The sequence below is a fragment of the Lissotriton vulgaris genome, chromosome 5, assembly GCF_964263255.1.
Source record: "Lissotriton vulgaris chromosome 5, aLisVul1.2, whole genome shotgun sequence".
Classification (NCBI taxonomy): domain Eukaryota; kingdom Metazoa; phylum Chordata; class Amphibia; order Caudata; family Salamandridae; genus Lissotriton; species Lissotriton vulgaris.
This window is the reverse complement of record NC_141693.1, coordinates 767873046-767899114: the sequence shown is the minus strand read 5'-3', so window position 1 is coordinate 767899114 and position 26069 is coordinate 767873046. Positions and strand designations below refer to the sequence as shown.

The following is a 26069-nucleotide window of genomic DNA, read 5'->3' as shown; positions in this document are numbered from 1 at the left end:
TGGTGATGGTAGTGTTTTTGTTTTACTGGTATTCTGCTCTCACAGTTTTATGTTCTATCAAATACCGATGTATATGTGCCACAGTTTGTAATACATTTTTTTAAAGTACAGAGATGTCTCCTCGTGAATATTGCTCCCCCCCACATGTGCACCAGAAATACAATTGGGTACGAGGGGGGCATAGTTTATCATCTAGAACTTTCATGTGAAGAATGGCACACTAGATGCAGCATGGTGCCCCACTGTTAGGGCCAGGGCAGTGTATGTCTTATGTAGTCATGGGTCTTTCTTCTGAAATGGCGTTCCCTGGGGGTTGTGATCTGTGCTGTTACTAATTACATGCTGCGAAGGGACTTGTTTGCTTAAATTCCTGATGTCCCTCCTGCAGTTTCCAACCGCACTAGCAAATAATTTTATTATGGGCTTAGCGCCATAGCAAACAACCAATAAAATAGATATTCTTCCGTTCTTTGTCGGGGGCCATATTGTTACCTGTTGTTTCCTTTTAGTGCCGAAGGCAGGCATCCATCCATGCTGGCGAGGTGTCAGCCCGCCTTTTCAATTCCTGAAGGAGCAGTGCAGATCTGCAATAATCATAAAGAATACCACAAAGACTTGCCATACTAGAGTTGCAGAAGATGACAAGGTGTTCATTGTTCTGATGGGATTGAAAACCACAAATGAGACTGGGACGATGGTCCATTAAATTGATGGTTCCATCAGTTGGATACTGGCAGCTTTCATGGTTAAGAGCTTGTGCTCTCTTTTGCTGATTCTGTTCTTTGTTGTATTTTCTAGCTCCGAGAGGCAAAAGAGGATGGAAAACATTCAATGGAGTCCTGAAAGGAATGATCCTCTATCTTCAAAAGGTAACCAGCAATGCAAGGGCTGCTTTAATTGTTCATTGAATGGGGTTTACAGCAACTTGCCATATTGAGGGGGCTTTGTGTGAGACTTTGTTACCTCTCTTGGAGATTTCAGGAACGCTCTTAAGACCTTTTCATTTTGTTAGTCGGTTACTATTTATGTGATGGTTACCTGCTATTGTCTTCATAACAAGGCATCACCCAGATTGTGCTGTGATCTATAATAATGCAAATCAAATCGGTAATAAGCTGTCATGGGACTTGTAATTGTGAGGACATTTACTATTTCTGGCCACTACTTCTGGTAAATTTACATTGACCATTTATCAAACACATTAACAAGTGTCAAGGTTCATTGGTGGATATTGAATGAATAGTTGAAAGGAAAAAAACATAATTCGCATCGTGCAAGTCAGAATATTGGGAGATAAGCTGCTGGTATTTAAAAATTGATATTCAGGCTATAGTTCCAACCTATTTTAAGAAGATTTCTAAGATTAGTACGGGTCTAATACTGGTTAGCTTGAATATGGCTAGTACTCACCATTCCCAGACATCAGCTCGCCTCTTTAATTTCTAAAATGTGTTCTTTTCTGTCACACTGTCTTGCACTACCAACGTCCAGGAACCATTTTACCACCCATTAGTACTCACTGTATCTTACTAGTAGAATGGAGCCTGGAAAACCTTTAGCACGTTCCTCCCCCACTTCCCATGACTGACCCTCTGGCACTGCTTGCTTCAAACCTATTCTAATGAGTTTCGGCTGTAAAGTTGCAGTGCTATTTTAAACTGCTGACACCTAGACATTGTTCTCACTTTGTTGCTCCAGTTTCGGCTGTCATTTCCATACCTGGTTTTAAATTCAAAAAGTACAATTGATGGACTGAATGCAGAACAATGTCATAAATTCACCCCAGTACAGACATCTGGGCCTAAATCCATCGTTTTTTTGCTCACCATGCCTTTCCAGTTTGGACCCAGCCTATGCAAATCAGTCTTGACCCTGTGCCCAATGGAACAATCCAGCCCGAACTGCCAGGCCAGGTCCTCCCTGGACTGGAAACAAGCATCCTAGGACCGGTTTCGGGCTTTCAGCCCTCATCAGCCACGATAGCTTGACTCCAGTGGCATGGAGAGCACGGGAGCAGGGGTGTAGGAGACACTAAAATTCTAGGGGGGACAGGGACACCTTGTGGACTTTCCAGTGACCCTATACAAATCACCGCCCATTAAACAAATACAATCGCATACTTTCGAAGTGAAATATTAAGAAAAGCAGGCATGTTGTCACAGTTTGCATGTATGCTTTATTATTATTTACATTCATATAGTAATCAGACCAAATGTTTAAAAAATGTATATGAATCTTGCATCTTCATGCACCAAGCAAACAAAGGTCGCTGACTTAGGTTGGGGGCGTCATGTTTGCAAGCGCATTATGGTTTGAAAAGTACCTGCTCCTGCATTCCAGGCCTCCAGCAATTTTCAGGCAACAATACAAATGTGAAGATAACTTTGGTGATTAATGTTCTTTATTGAGAGAGATCGGAGGTTTATCTAGTGTTAGTTTTGACTCTTGGTAAGGTAGCCACAGTGGGGTAACATGCCTGCCGCAAAGAATGTGTACCACGCAGATCACAAAATGCATATCATTTAAATAGGTCAGTGAGTTACTGCTTTTGTCTGAGAGATTCTTTTGGTATTTGCAGTTTATAAGTTAAAATCCTAACATTGAACAGTGAGCTATTAAAAGTCATCAAAGAGCTGCATGAAAACTTCAAGGTATAGATTAGAACGTTATGATTTTTCCCGAGTGTTTCCTTATCCTAATGTTAGAAAATGGGTTCATTAATATGTAAATCAATTCTGATTATTAAAGAGAACCCCCCAACCATGGTGTTATGTTTTAAATTCTGAGTTTGTGCTTCTTTAGTGTTGCAAAGCCATCCTGTGCCCTGGGCACTCCCCAATGTTTTGTTGACTGGTACTGGTGGTACCTGACTGACTGACCCTGGCCTCTGCCTGAACAGTCACAGGGTCAGTGCTATTCTGAAAGAGACACTTAAAGATACCCTAGTACATAATAGGGCAGGGGGGTTAGAACTACCTTTAAGTCCCTAGAATATAATAGGGCATGGCAGTTTAGAGGCCAGCAGCCCTTTCTGCGTTTGCATGTGTACACTGCTGAAGCCTGAGGTCAGTTTAAAAGTAGCCCTGCATTTTAGGACTGCTTTTAAAATGCAAACTGTGCCCAAACTCGACTTTTGGGTTTGGGGAACTTATAAATTGATCAACTACAATGCTGGGGAAAAATTAAGTTAAGTGGAAAAATGTTTTCCACTTAACTATGGCTGTATCACATTTGCCACATAATATATCATCTGCTGCATAATCTAACGATTTGACCCAAAACAATTTTGTAGGTCATACGGATCAAAAATTACTAAAAGAAATGTGATTTATGTTGCTGTGAAGTGTAGGGCCCTTTGCAAAGGTTGACTGTTCACCTTTCCCACTGCTGCATTTGTATGTTACACAGGTACTAATGAGGTAAAAGCTTTGCAGAGGCTGTTAGTATATATAAATATGTCAAAATATTAAAGTATCATAAAGTGCACTGCATTACGCTGCAGCCTTTTTATTGTTGCATCATTTAGTCAACACTGCAACATAATTTTAGCCTCCATTGCTGCATAACTCCAGCGGCATGAAAGCAGGCTACAAGTGTTTGTGCATGAAGCAGAGACCATGAAGTTTGCAAAAGTAGGGGCTGATTACGATGGCAGGTGGACTTCAGTCCGTCCGCTATCGAATCGGGGAATGAGACTGCTGGCCTCCAAGGTGGGGGCCCCACGATAGGCATTACAATGCGTCCGCCACTATGGTGTGCGCAGTGCCTATCTTTTACATTGCAGCAGGTGCTGCTGGCTGCATCATCTGCCGCAATGTAAAAACTGACATGTTACATATATCACTGCACTACGTGGCAGGCACAATGCGGTGCCTGCCACATGGTGCAGTGATATGTAGGAGGCTTATTAGATGTTCCCCAGGTCCCATGTCTGGGGGCTGGGGGAAAGGGGCCTCCTACAGGCCTCCAATGTCCCTTTCCGCCAACTTTTCCATGGCGGGTGAACCGCCATGGATAGGCTGGCGGGTAAGGGGTATCGTAATCCCTACTGTGGTGTCTGGTAGGCACCACCAGCATTGTAGGAGCCTTAAGCCCCTCCGCCGCACTGGTGGGCTCAAGGAGCCAGTCGGGTGCGTGGCGGTTGGTCTTTCCGATCACCAGGGAACCACCCACCATTGCAATATGGTTGGTGGTGATGCAGTCACCGATGGCGGTGGGATCACCACTGACGGGGTGACGTGGCTGTCCCAACTCCATTATAATCACCCCCTAAGTTTGGTGTGCATGCAAATCCTACATTCCTAACCCCTGGTAAGTTGCACCACTACTGCTGAAAAAGGCCAGTGGAGATACCAATGGGTGAAGTGGACTGGCCTCAAGGATCTTGTGACCTCAGTGTCACTGTCGATCTAGGGTGTGCTTCTTCGTATGCCTGCTCGCAAGACTGGAGGTGAACTGCAGTATGGATTGTGGTGGACATGCCTTCAAGGTTAACTCACACTTGCCACCCTTAGCGTCCAACTGTGGGTGCTAAGACACCAGGGCTTCCAAGGTCTATCGGGCCTTCTAAGGTGTAGCATCGGAATGAGCTCTGTCAGGAGTGTGGTCTGGTGGGCTGTTCATGAAGGCTGAAAATGGTGCTCCAGTTCCAAATTCACCAGCTATGACCAGAGTGCAACATCCTCTCCCACACTGAACACCATAGTGCCCCACTGAGAGAAACTCACACTGCCTTCAGCTGCAACCCAATTGTGCTGCGACAAATTATGCACTAGACAACAGTAAAATGCCGCTTGAAAAAAAGTGAATAACACCCTAGAAAAAGCAAACACTCATAAGGAATGCACAAATAAGCAAATCATGTGAAATGTATTCAGGAGCACCATGGTTACCTTAATAGTTTAAAACTCATTATTCAGAAATCAGTAAGTGATTTTGCCTGAAAAATTCCGGACATGGCTACAGGACCAGGAAGGGACCTATTTCAATGTACATTGCTTATATCCTTTAAAAAATGTAAGCAGTTTGGTTTAAAAAAGACCACATCCCTGGACACAGAGCCGCAGTACACATTTTATAAGCTAAAATAATTAAAACAGTTGAAAATTATATTAAACATTTAGACTCCATCCATCAACCAGGTATTTCAGCCCCTTTAGGAATGGTTCCCCACCCTGGGAAAACAATGTTGTTCAAAGAAAGAAGAAAGAAAGAAAGTAGCGCGTTCACTGGCAAACTCTGTTAAGTGACGTTAATGTGTGTGGCTGTAAATAACAATCTGGCCTGTCTGTCTGTATTGCTTTATTTCTTTATTTCATTATTTTTTCTCTCCATCCCGAGGTTTTTCTTTGGAATAATAAAACGGTCAGTAAATTAGGACATTTCCAGCCAAAGTGCTCTTGAAATTAGAACTTAAGGAGGAGCGAGACAGAGACAGAAAGAGATGGAGGTATAAAGAGAGAGGGGGGGGGGAGGGCAGCTGCCAGAGGCAGGACAGGAGAAGTTGACATTGTCCTTGCCTTCTCCCGGGGTATGAAGGAAAAGAGACAGAGTTTTTTTTTCCTTCTCTGCCCTTCCCAGGACGCCGAGCCTTCCTGCAGCATAACAAAGGGCAGAGGGCGAGGCCTCTTTGACTTCAGGCAGGTGAGGTCACAGGTCAAGTACAGGGCCATTAGGAAGCGCTTTCGCGAGCTAATGGCCCTGCGAATGACTGAAAGGAAAAGGGGAAATTCTTTTGTCCCCCCCCCACTCCAAAATCTCGGGGTATATAGCCCCCGCGTCCCCCACACTTCCTACGCCCATGCACAGGACCCATTCTGGGCATACCTGTCCCACTCGGGTTGACAAATGCAAAATGAACAATTGATGGACAGAATGAACGACGGATTTACCCCAGATCTCTTGACCTGGGGGAATGATTGAATCATTCAGCATTCTGTCCATCATTTGCTGCAGTTACACATGGTTTTAAATACAGACATCTTTCTGAAGGCCAAAGTATAACAGGACACATCTAGTTTTTGTGTGTGTTAGCGCATGTCGACCTGTGATTTCAGCAACAGTCTTTGTGTGGGTATGTGTGCACGCTCACATGGTGTGTTTGTGCAAAGCCTAGCAAAGTGGATGCTGCTTGCTTCTTGTGGGTTAACCATATTGCAATTGTGAGCAACATTTACAATAATTATATAACAAAAATAATAAATAATTGTGAATTGGTTCCTGTAACTAAAGGGTGTTTTCTTCTGAGGGGGTTCCTAGCGTAGTTCCCTCTAACATGCACGCACATGTGCTTTCTCCAGCGCACACACACTGTCCCAAAGCGCACCTGTCAACAAGAGGCAGCTCGCCAGCTGCATACTTAAATATAACGCTAGAGAGGCCCAAAAACCGGTCACTTTGTTGGCAAAGTGAGAGGAGCGGTGGCAGCATTTTTTCAAGGGCGGCCAGTATAAGTATTCTATTTAGTGCTTGGTTCCCACAAAAACTTCCCAAAGGCCTTTATAATAGCCAAGGATTTGCATTTAGAAATTTAGCAATTTCTAGTCTGTGACTGTGTCCCACCTCCAGGCCTCTTCATTTGGTTGCCAGGGGGCGTATTACAATAAGTGCCCATGGGGCGCAATGGTCGTGTGCGCCTCCTAATCGCCCGCGGGACACTTTGGTATTATAGAAGGGGGTGCAGACACTGTGTGTCTCCTTCTATAATACCGATAGCGCTGGCGCACTTGAAGCAACAACGCTACCTGCAGAGGGTGTTACCTCATTTGCATAGGGGCCTGCCCTATGCAATTGAGGGAATTCCTTTGAATCTGCGCCCGCACGGTATTACAGACACGGGCGCAGAGTCAAAGCAGCCCTCAGGAGGTGCACTTACAGTGTGCCATTTAAAAGGTGGTGCACTGTCAGTGTGCCTCCTGACAGCAGCCCTCTGCAGGGGATAAAGGGGGTGACATGGACCCCCCAGACATCCCCCTGCAGGCGGGTGCAGTCACTGACTGCACCCGCCTACAAGGGGATCTCTAATCCCCTTTGAAAGTGCAGGTGCCACCTGCACTGTGAAAACACAGAGTGGCTGCTCAGTGTTTTCACTGGGGCAGCGCATACAACATAATAGGGCGCATTGTCGGGAGCAAACAATCACAATGCATAATACTGCCCCAGGTCCAGCAGATCTGAATTCAATCTGAAGGCTCTAAGAGAGGCGCTGCGATCTCGCTGTAATTTGAGTGCATTCAGAACAGTAAACCCAGAGTGACGGGGGATTATGAATAGGTAACCCAAACTGCACTGTGCACGTGCAACTTTCCCTTATTTTCCAGTGACACTTAGGTGGAGAGCGGCAGCATTAACCCACATAAAAAGTTTCAGAAAAATGTTGGGAAGCTGTGCTTTTTCAACATCCTGTCCCTCTGGCCATATCACGTAATCTCCGAGTGCCTATAATCAATGAATGCGTTCATGTTAAATGTAACACACTCCAATGCCCTTGGGCCAAGTTTGCGCTATATAAAACTGAAAAAAACGATTCAGTAGCAGCAGCTGCATTTTGGGGGCAGGGACAATGTAGGAATGAATGCATTGTTTATAGCATTTATTTATTGTAGTGGAAGTGGCCTGCATTTCATCCACAGTATGAGTAGCTGCTCCATTCATAAGATTGACTGTTTCTCAGCACATATTTAGAAGCACTCACTTTTAATAAATACTTTACAAATATTGTGATGCATCCGCGTAGCTATTTTGGGGGTGGCCGGGCGGTGCCTCAGCAGTTTCATAATGAACACGACAGTAATCATCATTGGCAGCCAAAGTGCGTTGCGCAGCATAAATAAGCCTTGAAGGGCCAGTGTGTGTAAATGCTACTGCATTGCACGCACCACCTAACCTTATTTTAAAAGTGCACCTTCAAGTTTGGGTCCCGGGCCGTCAATCTGGTAGCCCGCCAAACCGCTACCAATGACGGCCCTGCAAACATTTATCATGCAGCAGAGCCCGCCTATGGTAGACTTGTACACTGTCCTGTTTAACGTAATGCGCGCACCAACGCACGTGGTGACGTGCATGAATGCATCCAGTGACCTGAGACTCGGTCTGAATCATCCCCAGGCGGCTGACTTTGAATGCGGGAGTTGTTGCTGCCACGAGGCAGACGAAATCGAATTGCTGCTTCACTTGCAAAAAATGTAAGTCAGTGTGCTTAATCCTTGGATAAGAGTGTAAATTTGATAAAAATGAGGGTAAGCGCGGCCTTCAGATGGACGCCAAGGAGCAGGGATCGCAGAGAGGGGCACTTGACCCCCGCTGTTTACACATGGAGGGACGGGCACTGGCATACAGATGATGCATCAGTCGTTGTAGGGCGGGATCTCTACACACACTTCATCATTTCACGGCAATGCAGAGAAGAAGGCACATATTGATTTCGATCAATACCATTTGCACGAGGGTCACAACAGGGAGCAGAGTGACAAGGAGCATTTACACACAGGCTCGAAAACCCACTGCACCTTCCTTTGGCAAAGAGCAAAGACACGTGGACCCTACCCCTACGAATATCAAGACTAACGCCAAGAAAAGCACCATTCATAGGGGTATCAAAGGTCAGGCTGCGTAGCCTTCGCATCCCTCCAGTCTTGCAAGTCGAATGCAATAAATCAATATAACTGGGTTCTGGTCTGAAGAAAGGCCAACATGATTTCATGACTTGAAAGTGAGCAAGAGATTCGGGAGGGCTGTTATGAAAAGATGACAGATATTTTATTTTTCCACTAATAGTATTCCTTTGTATGAGTCAGGGAGACACTTGGCTGTAATAAGTATTAATTACTCTATAAGGAGCTTGAGAGATGCTGAGCAGCATAAAAAACTGTCACTAAGATTAGAAGTGTGTTGAGAGCAGCAGTTAAGTGAAAGGAAGATGGAGGATATCGAAGGTGTGAGACCCAACAGTATACTCCTATATGGAAGTCACCCATAGCCTCTCTGACTTCAGATGGATTCCAAGGAGTGCTGGCATTGGTAAAAGGATGCAGACTCCCTCATTGGGGTACAGATCCAAAGGGGTTCAGCGCAGCAACAAATGCACTACAGTACACAGGGTCGAGTCATTTAAACAACCCTTCACCCAGTCCAAATTACACAAATGGAGCAATGTTTGGTAAAGACAAGTTTACGCACCTACGTTGTCACACATGATCGGTGTGCACAGCTGTTCTATGCTCATATGAATGCCCCTTTTGAGCCAGTTTCCACATGGTATTGCATACTCATGTAAAGTAAAGGAGGCCCCCTTATCTAGTAAATCTGGGACAGGGGAGTAATGATAAGGAACAAAAGGTCCCCTTACTAACCATCAAGATGGTTAATGTTAATCTGGTAGTGCCCCAACCTGTTTTTGAGAATACCAATCTCACAATGGATCAAAACCTCACAATTTACAGAGACATCCAACTCAATATATGTCAGCACTGTAAAGCAACCAATACATATCACATAGAATCGTTCATTATTAATCAAATTTAGACAAGAAAGGCAAAGGTGTTTTCAAAAAATACATATGTGTGTTTATTCAAAAGAGAGATATGTTTACATAAATAATTTTTAAAAAATTTCAGTTAATTAAAAACATAGAATCAAAACATATACACAAAAAAACACAATTTCCGTTAAAATGTTCACAAGAACAAGGGTCGACGCAGCGTTTCGGTTTGGAGAAATTAATAAACAACCTTCTTCAGGACCAGTTCTAGAAGAAAAGACGCAATTACTAATTTATCACAAAGTTACATTGATCTACAGCTCATTTAAAAACATCTCTTTTTAGCTCTTTAGTTCAGTATTAACCTTTCTACACATATTGCACTGTTGTCCTATCTACTAATAGTTGGTCATAAGGGGTTTTCTGTATTGGTATCATCAAAAACAAAAATGTATACTAAAGGCACAATTCCTAAATTCCAGATTATGTAGTACTACTCATATTTCTCCATAGTGTTGTCACTCAACTGTATTGTGACATATATTGATTGCATTTTTACCTGAGATTATGTATTTCATCCAGATTAATCAAGGAAGAACAGCCCGATTGTATGATCCGGGATAGTTGTACAGCTTGCTTTAAGAATTCTCAATATGATAGAAGGAATTCTGGTATCTGTAGGTTAATGACAACAACACATTCACGTATCATGCCTACTCTTAAAGTTCATTCTATTAAAGAAACCAAGCTCTGGGGGTGTTTACAAAAACTGTTAGGTGGATAATGCCCATACCTTCTAATTATTGACAATGGTGCTCACGCTTTGGTAATAGGAGCCACCGATATTGTTCTTAGTCAAATTTGCTGCAAAGAAGTGCAAAATATCACTATATTGTAGTAATGAGAGTGATTCCTAGTGGTCTACACAGATAATTATAAAAACACTTACCCAGATTTAATTGACTGGCACCTAGTTGACAAATGCCCTTTTGATCGGCTTGCCTTTGTCGTGTGTCTGTTCAGCATGGGTTTTTTCTCACATAGTCTGATGAAAAGAGAAAGGGTATTGGTAATGGTTTCTCTATCTTTATAAAAATGCCTACTTTCTCTCAGTGGTCTTTATTGTAATCTACCACCTATCGCCGTTGTTATTGGAAACACAGTAGCATTCTATTCAGGAATTTATCTTTCGGATTTTATAAACTTTCTGCTCCTTGTTTCGCCACGTGTTTCTTATAGTCAAATACATTAACGTTCACGCGCTTATGCTTACACAGAGCGTGTGTTTTAGTGAATGTCTAACGCTCGGTTTCACCATTGTATAGATTATTACATCCGTTGTGCCTTAGTCTTTGGGCTTGTGATGATATCGAGCATGTACCGCTCGTTACCGCTTCGCATATTTTTTATGGCTGGGGTGACATTTGCCTTTAGTTTTACATTTAAGGCGGTAGTTATACCATCGAATCACTACGCTACCTTTTTCTATCATTTGAGCCGTATTACGTTAGACTAAAGTGCCCGCTACCGCTTCGCATATTTTTTATGGCTGGGGTGACATTTGTCTTTATCTTTACATTTAGGGCGGTAGTTATACCAAACGAATCACTACGCTTCGTTTTCCGATCATTTAAGCCGTATTACGTTGGACTAAAGTGCCCGATAGTGGCATTATGCTAAATATCGCTAGCGCATTTACTCATGACAGAGACTAGTGCCTTTAATGCGTTTAGAAGAGAGGTCTATTCGCTCATGCAGTTGCTTACCTGACTCCTTAGATTCGGCCTCCGTGCTCCTATTCCGGCGGCGTATCGGGGGTTCTATACTTCTTGAGTGTCTTTGCCTCAGTTGTTTAGGAGGCTTTATATTATACATCGCGTGATTGGTTATATGTGACTAGCCTGCTGATACGCTCTTCCTTGGTCAAGTGTTGTTTTGATTCACTAAGCCGCCAAAACTTTACTCTACCCTTTCCGAAAATGCCGAACATTCGAATCTTTGACTTCGTCAAAACGACATAAAAACCTTTATGCTATTAGTGCCGAACAAATAAGACTTTTGGCTCCTTATGTGGCAGTTGCGGCTGCTACTTTGCATATACTGACAATGTCCTTATTGTTGATACTAAGGATTGCAATACAAACGTGCAAGGTTTCGAAATTATAGAGACTATAAGGTTTCGAAATTATAGAGACTATAGCACTTCATTTTACTTATTATTTACAATGTGTGAGATCATAAGTAAGGAGATATTAAAAATAGCATATGCCATCCAATCAATACTCATGGAGGCAGATGCTATGGACAATGCAAACGTGCAAAGACTCGAAATTATAGAGACTATAGCACTTCATTTTACTTATTATTTACAATGTATGAGATCATAAGTAAGAAGTTATTAACAATAGCATATGCCATCCAATCAATACTCATCGAGGCAGATGCTATGTGCTAATTGTATGGCTATGGCGGACGTTGGACTCATATAGTATCAATAGCCGGTGCAGATTTAATTCAGTCTAACATTGTCTTTGTTTGCAATAAAGGGGTTTTGGTGTATCCCAAGCAGGGGTAGTAAGAATGACATATAACATAACTGCATACTCATGCCCACAGGCCACCCAGGCCTTCTCCCGGATCAGTGGTAATGTACCCACCTCCTTTTGCACATTTACTGGCCTTAGTGACGATCACTGAACTCGTGTGACCAAATATCCCACGCCCGTCGATGTGTCTGCTACATTCCAATGGCACTAGACAGGTTTCCTGCCCCCAGCAAGTTTTAGGCAACAATACAAAATTTCAAGAGAACTCTGGTGACTAACGGACGTGCTGGGGATCGATTGAGTTTTCTCTAATGGAAGTTTTGACCTAAAAGTAGCGCAGAGGGTTAATATGCCTGCAGCAAAGCACATGCACCATGCAGATCACAGAAATGCATATAATGTAAATAGTTCAGTGGGTTACTGCTTTTGTCCGAGAGATCCATTTATTAGTTGCAATTTATCAATTAAAATCTTAATATTGAACAGAGAACTATTAACCCTCATCAGAGAGCTGTGTGGAAACTCCAAGGTATAGGTTAGATTTGATTTCTCTCACAGTTTTTCATTATCCTAATAATGCAAAAATGGTTCATTTGAGTAGAAATCCATTCTTATTAGTAAAGACAGCCCCCAGCCACAATGGTACATTTCATTTTAAATTACGAGTTGGAGCTTCTCACAATCAAGCACTCAAACTATACCCAGTATGAATGGAGTCCTTTTTAAATGTGGACTGTAACATCTGCAGTTGTAAACCAAGCATTCAAGCCTTTGGGCATTCTGACTGTTAGATAAGATGTTTGTTACTGATGAGGTATGTTTCACACAAGATTTTCTATTAGGCACACTATGTCATACCGCCTTCAATTCTGATCTGCTTTCGAGGCACCATGTTTGCTGAGACTATGTGTGGTGGGGCAGCACATGCAAAGAAGGTGGGACTGTGTCTGACAAAGGGTAGGGTGTTGAAAATGCACTGGATAAAGTTAATTATTATGCATTTCCAATGAATGCATGACGATGCATAAAGCACAATAATGTATGAGATTCCATACATACTAGATGGTACCTCTGCTGTGAGAGAACTCATGTAGAGGCGTGCACCATATGCTGTACACACACACATGACTCCCCTACGGTGTCCAATTCTTTTTCCATCTTCTTTGTGTCAAGGTAGTGATAGTTAGGGATGTCTCTCAGCCTTGCCATTATCATTAACCCATACCTACTAGATGGTACCTCTACCTTGACACTCTTATTTAGAGGCATACACCCATTCTGTGTGAACCTTTTTCTCCAAGGGCAGCAGCAGGCAGGAGTGACTCAGAGCTTAGCCAGTAGCATTTTTCCATACACACTAAATGGTACCCTTGTTTTGAGAGATCTTATGTAGAACATGCTCCATAAGTAGCATGCACACACAGTACTCCCTAGTGCTGACCCCAGTGTGTTTGCCCTATGTTTCACCCAGTACAATAGCAGGCAGGGGTGTCTCTGAGCGTATCCAGCAGTATTCTTCCACATATACACAATGATAGAGATCTCATGTAAAACATGCACCATAAACAGTATACAACTTTATACTCCCCAGAGGTGCCCCTATTCTGTTTCTGTGTGAACAGGACATGGAGAACCTTATATGCCAACTAGAAGCAGGGTAATGGTATTATATTCCATCAATAGTCCTGTGGGACTTATTTATGTTCTACTTCAATCTTATTTTATAATAATTGTGCGTAGACTCAATTCTATTAGTCAGAAGAAAGGTACAGGACGCCTTCTTATTTGAAAAGAAGTTCATTTGTTGTCTAGGAACGATATAACTCATACATTGAAAAATAGACAATAGTCTCATGTAATGAAAGATGAACTGTAAACATCTGCGTCGTTGACACAGTGTTCTGTGCTGTAAACAGGAACTGCATTTCTGACATGGATTATCTTTAGGGTTTTTTTATGGCCATTATTGAGAAAGGTGTATATATTTTCGTTCTCACTTTGAGCATTATTGAGATTATGATCCATTCTTTTGCCTTGAAATTTAAGGAGCTGATTATAGTGCACATTAGTGATCCATTGCAAAGTCAGTTTTAGGAGCTGCTCTGCCTAAAGCCATGAGTGGCTGATAGGTTCAAAGGAGTTGCACAGCCTGAGATTTCACTGATCAATGGTGTGATGAGAGCCCGACAGCACGTATGATGAAGAACTATTAGCGGCGATATTGCGAGTCTCTCGGACCTCTTTCAAGTGTTCGCCATACTTTTTCCCCAGCACCCCCGAGTGGGGGCGGCAATCTGAAGGATAGCCCCGGGCGCCACAAGCTCTAGCTACGCCCCTGTTGTGATGTATGACGAGTAAATGCATCTGCATCTTAAAGAAATACACTTTCTTGAATTTTGAAAGCAAACGTATCGTATTCTAGCATGATGTTTGCTGAATGATTTATATTACAAACATGTTCAAAGCTCGTGCACGGGCTGTTACAGCCAGAGTCAACTTAACTTGGCTCTCTCTGGTAATTTCATGGCTAGCCCAATTCTTTTCCCAGGTGCTCCCTCTGCTCCATTGCTATAATCATATATACATGTATTGAAATTGAAAGCTGGGCAGAAACACAAAGAAAAGTGCGACCCTTTCTAAATCATACTGTTTACATATGGTGCTGTTAGAACTAGGGAGCTAGGGGAAAGCATGGCTCTGTTAGGCTGTTATCTTGTAGGTGCTGATCTTAGAACGGAATGCACCTTTTTGCAATTTAATCATGAAACCACTACAAAAACCAAATTGATGTGCGATATTCAGTTCTGGAATTAGAAATAATGTACGCCGAGAACACATAAATTGGTGTCCAAGGCGTGTCAACAGAAAGGGGGTACAGTCAAAAGGAACGGAGTCATGAAAAACGAGAGTTTTGCTGTCAGCATATACATTTGATTTCTTTTAAATCTGATGCAAAGAATTGACAACAAAATGTGACAGTAAATTTGTAGAGCTTAATTGATCACAAAGGCTGCATTATCAAATAACTTATGGTGTTCAGGCACCTCCTGCAGAGATATTTACATGCCCAGTAAATCTCAGACATAATGATAACGGTAAGATTATTCAGAGGTTAATTCAGTTCCTGGAGAGATCTGAGTTTTCTCAAGTTACAGCTTTGACTCATAATGTTGCATATATTGATAATATGTCTCCTGCAATGCACATTGTGTAACATTTCGATCGCAGATTTTTATTTTATGTAGAAAGGTAGGTTGGGTTTTGCTTTAGACGAAGATCCTTTTATTATTTGCAGTTCATATATTGCAGTCATTCTAATATAGAACTGTGAGCTATGAACCAGCATAGACAAGCTGTTTGCAAACTGCAAGTCAAGGGTTTATAACCTTATTGCTTTCTTTCTCAATTTTCTTATAAGGCTTCTAACAATAGTTCCTTTGCGTAGTAATAAAGTCTTATGACTACAGAAAACCCTAAGCACTGTGTTTACATTGTAGATCCTGACTTTTTGTTTCTCTTAGGTATGCCTTCTTAATACACAATGCCTACCCTCTTACATCACATGCATGTAACTTATATACAAGTGGTAGAGAAAGTTAAAAACCTGCCTTAAATGTTTTTTTAAATACCTGACTTGTAAAGTGTTAAGCTGTGTGCCTTTGCTTCACCGATATTGATTTGGCATCTAGGTATTTGGCTCCAGGTGACTTCTAGCCAGTCTCATTCTTGAACAAAGGGAGGGCTGATGGCCCTTTAAATGAGGCTTTTGGCCCTAGCTGGTATTGTCAATGAGAAAGCCTCTTCACCGCCTGCTGATTGCTGCTCGGAAAGGAAACTAGACAACCTGCAGGCACTGCTCAATGTGTTCCAGTGTCTGCAATATTACACTGTGAATCATTTCAGCAGCATATTTCGCTGGGTCCAGACAGGATCCCAGTTCTGGCTTAATATTAGCTGTATCATTCTTCTGACTGTTTAGATCAATGCTGCTGCCCAAAAAAGTTTATAATTATGCAACCTTTTGAGTCCTGTTCTTTTTTAAATCTGGGATTTAGGTGTCATATGAGTAAACAATTCATGTCGTGATGGTTTTTATCTACATTGAAAAACTTTGTCAAGACCCTATTAAACAGAGCTATACGTGTGAAATTCACTTGTTTTCGCTCTTGTTGTAAACAAAAGTTTGGAGTGGTATTTGCCACAGATTTGTATAGCTGAGCGCAGTGCTCGCAAGCATATTCAGTTTCTTGGTGACTGCAGCGCACAGAGATCTTGCATTGCCATTCACAGAGGAAAAAAGTTTGAGGGAACATTGGTTCCAAGTGACATAAAATAGACAACAAAGGAGAAGCTTGAGTGTCTTTGATGTCTGTTTGTACCTGGAGGTGGAAAGCTACTCTTTATTGACATCCACACTTCTACAGTTTCATTGCCCCCTCCAAATCCTTTTCTTCTCTACAGCTTACCCTACGAGCTGAGCAGGTGAAGAGTAGTCATGGGGAAATCGTGCACAAAATGGCCTCTCCTCCTTCAGCCACATTTCCACACATCTGAACTGTAAAAATAATATTTATCAGATGTCCTGCCCCTAACCCATAATCCTTGTTAGTACCCTCTCCTCTCTCAAATATACACAATTTTAACTTTAATGTCACTTATAAATCTTTGCAGTAGGCATCCATGCCATTAAATGGTCCTATTATTCAAATGGCGAGAAAGAGGCCAAAGACAGTGAGGTTTTTCCCATCTTGCCGCATGTTGCTCTTTGCAGCAACAGACACAAGACTTTACATAAGTGGAATAAACAAATGAAATGTTTAATCTAGCTCCCATCCTTGGTTCAGGTATGAGTTTATTGTTAGATATGCCTGCCTAACTACATCTGGGAATGATAGGTGGGGTGCCTAGTGAAATCAAAGCAAGTAGGGCCAGTGATAGAAACTTAATATGTGCTTCCTGCTATAGCTTTCAACCGTCCCTTATGTTTTTGTCAATGGCATATTGACAAGTACTGCAAGCAGGTCAGAGATGGGTGGGTTCCTTAACGATGGCAATTGAAAAGCAGCTAATGAACAAAGGGTCATGAGCTGACCATTCAGTGGGTAATATTTCCTAATCTGCATCTGTAATAAAGCTAAATCAAATTTAACCCCTTCGATGCTCATGACGGAACCGTTCCGTCATGAGCATCGGTCGAGCTGTGCTCATGACGGAACCGTTCCGTCATGACCACACCCATTTTCATTAGGGCCCAGCACTGGCGGTAAATCTGCACTGCACGGATGAGGTTAAAGCTTGGTGTAGCTTCTGGTATTTGGACTACAAGTGTTTTTTTTACCATTGTCACTACTAGACAGTGGTAGTATTTACCTCTTAGGAGAGTATGCAACTCAGTGCTTTAAGTGGGACGAAAATGCAGGAGAGATCTATAAGGAGGGTGACCTAAGATTCGTATCTAGGAAACTTGACAAATAGAGACTTAATGAACAAAAAAGACCCAAAGTCAGTAGGCAACAAGATTTTTATTAATCAGTTTATATAGTGCCATCATTCAGAGCCCTGTGCAGTAAAACACGCTGCAAGGTAGCCTGAAGCAAGCTCAGATTACTTGGTTATTCAGTTGGAAGTAAATAGTATTTTAGGCCCTGGAACACCAATGGTACAGAACAATAACCATTGTGTTGCCACGTACATCACATAGCTGTTCCAGCGTATGACAGGTAGGCAGTTAACCCCTTCGATGCTGATGACGAGCTCAGCTCGTCATCAGCCACGGGTGGCGTGTGCGGATGACGAGCTGAGCTCGTCATCTAAAGCGGCTTTTGGAAAAAAGCCACGTAGGGGAAAAATAACCGCCGCAGCGATGCGGTTAAAAGGATATTTTTTCTTCAGCTGATGAAGAACAGAAATAGAGGGCCCTTTAGGATGGATGGTTCCTTGTCTTTTTTGTTTTGGTTTGCCAGGTCTCAACTCTGGCAGGTCTTGGCCCACGTTCAGCCCTGAAGAAACTTGAATTCACTTTGTTACATTATAGCAAACCAAAGACATAAATGGTAAGTGCATGATCACTCCTATGTTTGCTTTGATACATTTACAGTTGGTCACTTTGCTCCCGTGTTAACACACTACAGTGATTGAACCATTTATAAATCTGTCTACAGGTGGATTTATCTGTCTTGATTACTTCATGTATTCGGTTATGTAAAGAAAGTACAATAAGTACAGAAAGACTGGGTTTTTAAGTCCGTTCCCTTCAGCCATTTGGTTCCATATGTTTTTCATTCTTTACCATTACGTGATTGGGTGTTTCAAGGATAGATACATTGTCCCATTTTTGTAATTAATAGGTGTGAGAAGTTGGCCTGATATATGATGCTCACTGGTTCTGGTGATCACCTTGTATCAGTCCAAACAACCCTTATGGTGATTGGTTGTAAGTCAACCTTATAGACCAGTTATCTTAATGGTAGCATGGACAAAGCAGTCTTAGGCTAAACTCTTTTGGCATGTGAAGCCAGCTGTTTTACCACATATAACCCCTTGAATACCAAGTGAAAAGACACCACACAGGTTGTTATGAAAATAAACAATATATTTATTAACTAACATACACCTCTGAACTCTTTATGAGATCAGAGGGCTAAGCACATGACAATCTCTTAGGAAAAATACGTTTAAGTTGCACAAATTACAATGGTGCCCTAGGGCATGACAAACCATATACTAAGTAAGTGGAATGTGAAAGTCGATGGAAGGAATAGAGCTGTCCAGAGGCTGAAGGATCGCTGGGACCACACTACCCTAACTCTAGGTAAGTACTAGGAGGCCCACGGAACGCGTGTGCAGAGTGTGAACTCACACGCGAGATGCGTAACAGTGTCTATGGACAGTACAGTTCAAGTAAAAGGTGAGTACGGACAATCCTGACTATGTAGGACTAAAACGACTGTGGAACTGGACACTAGGAGAGTCAATCTACCATTGAGCACCGAAATGCTCGTGTTACCTCACCCACAGGCTGCGGGTGCATAGGTGCGAAGTCGTATCGGGTTCCGGCGTTGAAGTCTATGGAGCCTGGAAGAAAAGATGCTGCAGGCGATCCGGAGGAAGATGTCCGGTGTGATCCAAGGGTGGATCAGTGAAGAGGAGAACCTGAAAGCAGAGGGGACAATGTTCAAAGTGACTAGCCAGTGGCTGGAGTGGAACCAGATGTCGTCGTCGCGATCAGGTGAAGAGTGGACGCTTGTCTCTGCAGCCACGTGGACCAGGTGGTGTCTTCGACAACCAGGATGGAGGCACGAGCTGTCCCACGCAGGCTCTCGCTGTCGGCGGTGTCGGATCCGGATTTGGAATCAACAGGCCTTGGCAAAGGCTACCCACGCGGTGAGTGGAAACGGCGTCTGGAGTGGACCAGGAGGGTCCGGGGTGCTCCTCTTTTGGAAGGGAGCAAGGGCCAGTTTGGAGCAACCAGACCAGCAGTGAAGATTTCAAGGTTCGTCGTCTAGGAGGCCACTAGCCAGCCGGCAAGTGACCAGACAACGTGTCGAGCAGCAAACAGGCAAAAGGGCCCCACGCAGATCTCGTGGATGCTGGAGGGCTGGTCTTCGGTGCAGGAGCTGCTCGGGGTCGGGGCTTCTCAGTCCCCAAAGCACTTGGACGAGGTTACCTCAGAAGTCGTGCTGGAGCGAAGTGCTGCTTCTTTCAAGATGGCCGGTCCCACGTGTCTCGTCGCACCCACGGATCTCAGCTGTGCTGCAGATGTAGGTAGAGGTCGGAGAGGTCTGGGAATCTGGGTCTCGTCGGGCTCTGAAGTCTGGATCCTCGAGGGAAGACGACAAAGGGAAGCCGCTGGACGCTGATGGTGCCTGCTTGTGCAGGGTGGACACTCCTTGCCCACAAGGGAGATTTCTTCAGTCTTCTGTTCAGAAAGTCGAAGTCCAGAGTTTCTTGTAGAGTTTCAGTTCAGGGTTAATCTAACTTGGAATGGGACCAGCGCCTACCTTTATCCTGCTAAAGGTGGCTGTACTATCACTAGGTCCCTCCTATGGGTGAAACCAGGAAGGGGGGTGGTTACACCCCCTATCTTTTGTCCGGTCTTGCGCCAGAGCTGGGGCTGGAGAGCCCCAGGAACTGGTTTAGACCGGTGTATGCACAGGGACACCTTTTGTGCCCCAGGCATGTCACATTCCTTTCAGCCCTGTCCTACCCAATACACAAAATCCTGTCTGGGGTGGTGCTAGGACCTCCCAAGGCAGGAAACCCTTTGTCCAATCCTCCCTCGATGGAAGGACTCCCAGCAGCAGGAGGTCAGACTTGTGTCTGTGGTGGCAGCATCCATTTTGTGATGCTGAGGCTCGGGTTAACTTTAACCAGGGTTCACAGTTAGGTACATGTCGTGTTCCTCTAGAAGGGTGGAATGCTACCCCCGTCGCCAGAATTGGCGAGGGGGTAGTATTCCAATTCGTATGACACCTTACTCGACATGTTTTTATAATGCTATGCCAAAGTTAGCAATAACTGCGAGGATTATAATGCACTTAAGAGTATATGGTATAGCGTTATCATGGAAACAGCTAAAGGACTTGGTTCCAAAAGCTGTAGACAGGCTCAGCTCATGCCAGAGCACTATCTCACATAATTCAAAGCACTCTGCCTCCAGGATTATTAAGGCCTGCCATAGGAGTGACTTATAGGAGTATATGTGTCCATTTTAGATTTAGATATAGGTATACTATATCTAAAGCAAAGGGTGATTACACCACCTTGCCCCAGCTGATTGATCAGCCAGTTGTGTCAGATTTGGATGGCCAGCCAGGGGTGGCATAATACATGCTGCAGCCCCTGGTAGGCCTTGGGTTCACTTATGCCCTGGGTACCTATGGTACACTGTACAAGGACTTACAAGAGTGACCCAATACCAATTGGTAAATGCACCTAAGGTACATGGATGTCAGTTTAGAGAGAGAACAGCTAGGCTGTGGGTCTGATTAGCAGGCCCACAGCCAGGGAAAGTCATAAACCAGTGAAGCAAAAAGCAAAAATCTGGGGTGACCATAGGATTGCAGACCCTACTCTCCTACAATAGGTTTTGGCGAAGGGGCATCCAGTAGTTCTTTTTATTTGACTGAAAATGTGTCAGCCATGATTTGACAATGATAGGGTGTTTTCTGCTTAATTATGAGATTTTCTGTCTGTGACCGCTGAGGGTAACACATACAAGTGCGCCCAACTATTATTATTTTTTTAAATGTAAATCTCTTTATTAGTTCCATAAGAACATAACATGGGAAAGCAATGGCATTACAGCACGTACCATCCCCTCAGCTACCACCTTAATTTCATGCAGGAGCGACCCGTGCAGGTAAGAGCAGAGGGGCGGGGTGGGGGCGGACTCGACAGAGGACGACAAAAATTAAATAAACAGTTCATTTGAGGCCCCTCATCTTCACCCTTCCCCATCACTCTTACCTGCACGGCTGCCCCTGATTTCACGACGATCTCCTTCCGTTCCCAAACACATGACACCAACATCAGGGTGAAGGCCCCTCACCTATATCACAAAGTCTACTGAGCCCTCCTGTGCTCCCCTTTATGCCTCCTCTTTTTCTGAGACCACATCGAAGTCAGTCCTCAGGGCCCACACCTTCTCATACAGTTCGCCTAACTATTATTAAGCACTTCCACTATCCAAAAGACTGACTAGTTGGCAAAGCTTCTTTTCTTTCTCCCAGGTGACATCACCAGGAAGTTGTGCACTTGACTGAAGACTGTACAATTTTGATTCGTCTGTATTAACACAAGTTTGCCGTAATGGCAGCAAAGTGTATTGATACTCTAAGGGAATGGCGGTCGGACCTCATCTGATGGCTCATCGGAGTTGGTCTGACTGCCATTTGCTGCTGCGTTCTGACCAACACATTACAATGCGTGCAGTCAGAGGCAGCAGGTGGAGGGACAGTCCAACGCTTTCTGACAGGCTCAAGGAGCCCATCAAACCGTCAGAGGGTCAGTAATCCCTACAATAGGGGCGGTGCCTTCTCAGTCACCGATGTAGGGCTTACAATGTCCCTTTCTGCCTGCCCTTTCATGGCGGTTCGCCCACTATGAAAAAGACAGGCGGAGAGTGACTTTAAAAGCCCCTTGTGGGCCCCCTTTCCACCTGGCCCTTCCCTATGGGGCCTGGTGCCCCGCTAAACATCCCTGCTCCGTTTGGCAGGTGCCACATGGTGCCTACCACACAGTGCAGGGATGTTTTTAAAGTGTATTTTTCTATTGAGGCTTGTGCTGCAGCCCGCAGCACAAGCCGCAATGGAAAATATACTCTATGCGACCGCCATGAAGGTGGTCGCATTGTAATAAGGGCAGGGGAACCGCCGACTCATTGTCGAGCGGTCCCTCTTCCGCTACGGTGCCAGTCAGACAAGAGTCCGACCGGCATCGTAATGATGCTCTAAGTGTTACAGCTGCTTTATATTTTGTTGTTTTACATATCTTTTTGATGTAAGGCCAACCAGCAACAGGGATCTATACGCAGTTGGAGAATACTCCCTAACGAAGCTCAGCACAGTTGTGCTAAGTGACTCAGACCTTTTTTGAATTTCAAAGATTCAATTATGTAAACGCATTGTAAAACGTCTGTGGTTAAGATTTTTGGTGGCACACTTGCCCTTGTGCTCTAGGTGAAAGCACAAACCAGAACAAACTAAATGGAGGACTTTGCATGCTTCTGTGCCTCTTGGCATGTAGCTTTGGCTCAGTATCGGGTGCCACTCAAGATGAAATGCTATTAAAAGTTAGCAATATTGGGCGTTCAAAAGTTACTTCAGCAGGCAAGACCATTCTTGTGCTGGTGACTGTTACTGCCTAAACTTTGTAGTCGTAATCAGTGTTGTAATGTCAACAAATCACAGACTTAGTGAAAGGAACCAACAATTCCATTTGTCATCCTCTTTCTGACTCCTAACAGAAGTGACATCGAGCGAGTTTTGATCCTAGTAACGAAACCTATTACTTTTCTAAGCTCTGAAGCATGTTAATAGAGTGTAATCGATAACAGGCATAAACGACGAGTTGCTAGAACTTGCAAACAGTAAATATCATGGCTGAAATGTCCACTACTATTTACTGTTCATACCAAACCCCATCTTCTCCCAGCAGCCGTAATCCAGCTGAATATTGAGTATTAGTTTTGTGCATTATTAGGTGGTCCGAGACTCCCATTACTGCTAACCAAGTAGGCATATTGAATCCTTTGCTTCTGTTCAAGTGTGAGTGCTACTATAATATTTCCATGCTAATGGGGGCACATTGGCTCAGTTTCATTCAATGAGGTTTAGAAGCTGAAACGGTTACCTCAAATGTGTTTTTCTAATTGCACCTTGTTTATATTGAAATTATGCATCTTTTGGTGTTTCATGATACCTGGTATGGGAACATTCCTATACTTTTGAAACTGCAGATCGTTTTTTAAAACTTAAAACAATAATTAGACTTCTGAACTTGTGAATAGAAAAAAGAAACACAGCAAATGATTTAGCGAAGAAAAAATACTGAAGGGTCAGATGTTCGCAAAGGATCTGATTTGCAAAATTGGACCATTTGTTAACTTAAAATGCTCTTTTTCTACGTACTATCCTCAAGTTACATCACTGAATTGTAATTTGGGCTTGAGAGTACATACCAAATAGGTATTTGGAAGGGGCATGTGTGTCCTTTCCAAATAGCGATTCAGACTGAGTTGTATTAATGTTTTTCGATTAAAACTCAGTTTAAAAACATTAATATTTACCAACTACTGCAAAGTAGTTGTAAACTATTCTCAAATAGGTAGGGATCCACAAAGGACCCCTTCCGCTTTTTGAATGTTGACAAAAACATTTTTAAGACCATGCTGTGATCCCATGGACCATTGTCTAATCTTAAAAATGTTTGTAAAACTTGTCAATTTGTTTTAAATACATCCTTTTTTTTATAAGGAAAACCAGCTGTATTTAAAACCAAAAAAACAAATTAGTGCTTTACTTAAAAGCAATCAAAGACATGGTGGACTACTGAACCCTGCAGGTCACCATCCCTTTGATGGCAGGGAGTCGTAGTGGGTCTCAACTTGCATCTACCTCATTTATATTCATGAGGTAGATCGAATTGTGACCCATAGCATTTTGGTATTGTGTGTACCAATCTATCAGTACATAGGTTGGTTTGCAAGTACCACACTGATGACAAATTGCAACCAGTGTTTTTATCATTAATGTTACTGAATCGCAGTTTGTGTTTGGTACCAGGGCCAAACTGGGTACTGGGCATTTTCCCGGAAGTGTGGGGGGCGATTTTGGACCGGTGGGTTTCTGTTTTTGTTAATGGGGGCTGGTTATCACCCCCCTGTAACAAAAGCAGCAGTAGTGTAGTAGTGCATTGTTTCCACCAACACCCCGACCCCCCAGGTCTGAGTTAATTTCCAGGACTGGTTTGTGTTCCCAATCCAGCTGTGTTTAGTACACACAAAAAGGCCCTTTTATCTAGCAAACGGTCCAATATTTGAAGATCGGACCCTTTGTGACTACAGAAAGTCTTAGTACATCTGGCCCTAAGTAACGTGCACTCCTTGGTATACACATGAATTTGGTGTATTCAGCCTAGTGTTAGAATTGAATATATAAACATGCTATGCTGCTTTCTTGTGTTCTGTGATTTCATTGTGCTCCATCTGGATTTTAGGAGGAATATAAGCCTGGAAAGACACTCTCAGAAGAAGATTTGAAGAATGCCATCAGTATTCATCACTCGTTGGCCACTAGAGCATCAGACTATAGCAAAAGGCCAAATGTTTTCTACCTCAGGACAGCAGACTGGAGAGTCTTTCTCTTTCAAGCTCAGTAAGTTCTTAATATTTTAATAGATAACAGTGAGCTTAAAACCAATTTACAATATCATCATTTCTGTTAATGTGTTGTGACTTACGATGCTTAGTTTGAATACTTTGCACAATGCACTTTGTTTTCTGATGTGACCATGCTGCAAGGGGTTTAGTTTAAGGCTAAGTAGGCGAATAGATCAATCCAAGTTTAGCAGTTTTTTTCAGCCTCTTTGAAAGTTGTTTTGATGGGATTATTACCTCTGATCTTGTGCCAGCAATGATGAATTCATGTCATATTTGGACATGAGGTATGGTCATTTTTCTAGTTTTGCAAGAGCCTAATACTGTAGCTGTTAAAGACTGCTTTAAATCCAGGTTTTTCCACTCCACAACCGAATTTCCACGGGATGGTATGGAGAGGAGTACCGCAACGCTACACCCAAACCACCAATAGCTTCCTTGTAAGCCCTAGAGCTAAACGCAGGGTCATGGGCGAATGTAATGTGCCAATTGTGTATGTCCCTATCTTTTATAACAGTTTGAGCATCAGCAGAGCGCTGGGGCCACACCCATAGGAATCTAGAGCAGGAATCCACTGCAACCATGATATACCTGTAAGCCCCATCTGTTTTTAAGGGGCCGCAGTGGTCCAAAAAAACACAAGCAACTGACTTGTCTGATATTAGCAATGGTGTCTGCGCTGGACATGTTACGGTGGGACCTTTCGTCTCCTGACAGATGTCGCAGTTCAAGACATAGTCCTTATTCTGCTTTGTTAATCCTGGCCACCAGTAGCTTTGTTTTAGTAAGGAAACAGTTGCTGTAACTCCTGCGTGTGCAGAACCTATACCCTTGTGTGCTGCTAGAATTAAACGTAACCTGCGATCCATATTTGGTATTACTCTATCTCCCACTCCAGGAATCTTAGCAAATGGAAAGTTATTTGCATCTAACTTGTAGGAGTACTTGACTGGAAATATTTTCGGTACTGCCGATTTATTGCGTGTAGCAATAATTGCAACCATAATTTCACTGTCTATTTTCATTTTAGAACGAGTGATTGCAGCTACGGAAGCTGTAAGTACAGCCTCCTTCGCGGCATTATCAGCCAATGAATTCCCTTCAAAGTGAACATCATCACGTTGATGACTCAGTGTGTGTATCACGTGAGCCCTTGGTAGTTCGTTCT

At 43.2% G+C, this 26069-nt stretch overlaps 1 protein-coding gene across 1 annotated transcript in view; it reads left to right on the top strand.

Annotated features, from left to right (window-relative positions):
- Positions 1-26069, top strand: part of PSD (pleckstrin and Sec7 domain containing) — a 1068830-nt gene that overhangs the window by 1030570 nt on the left and 12191 nt on the right. Inside the window, exons 13-14 of the mRNA XM_086922229.1 lie at positions 799-869; positions 24742-24899. Coding sequence (XP_086778355.1) covers positions 799-869; positions 24742-24899 — 229 coding nt within the window. The remainder of the gene's footprint in view (positions 1-798; positions 870-24741; positions 24900-26069) is intronic.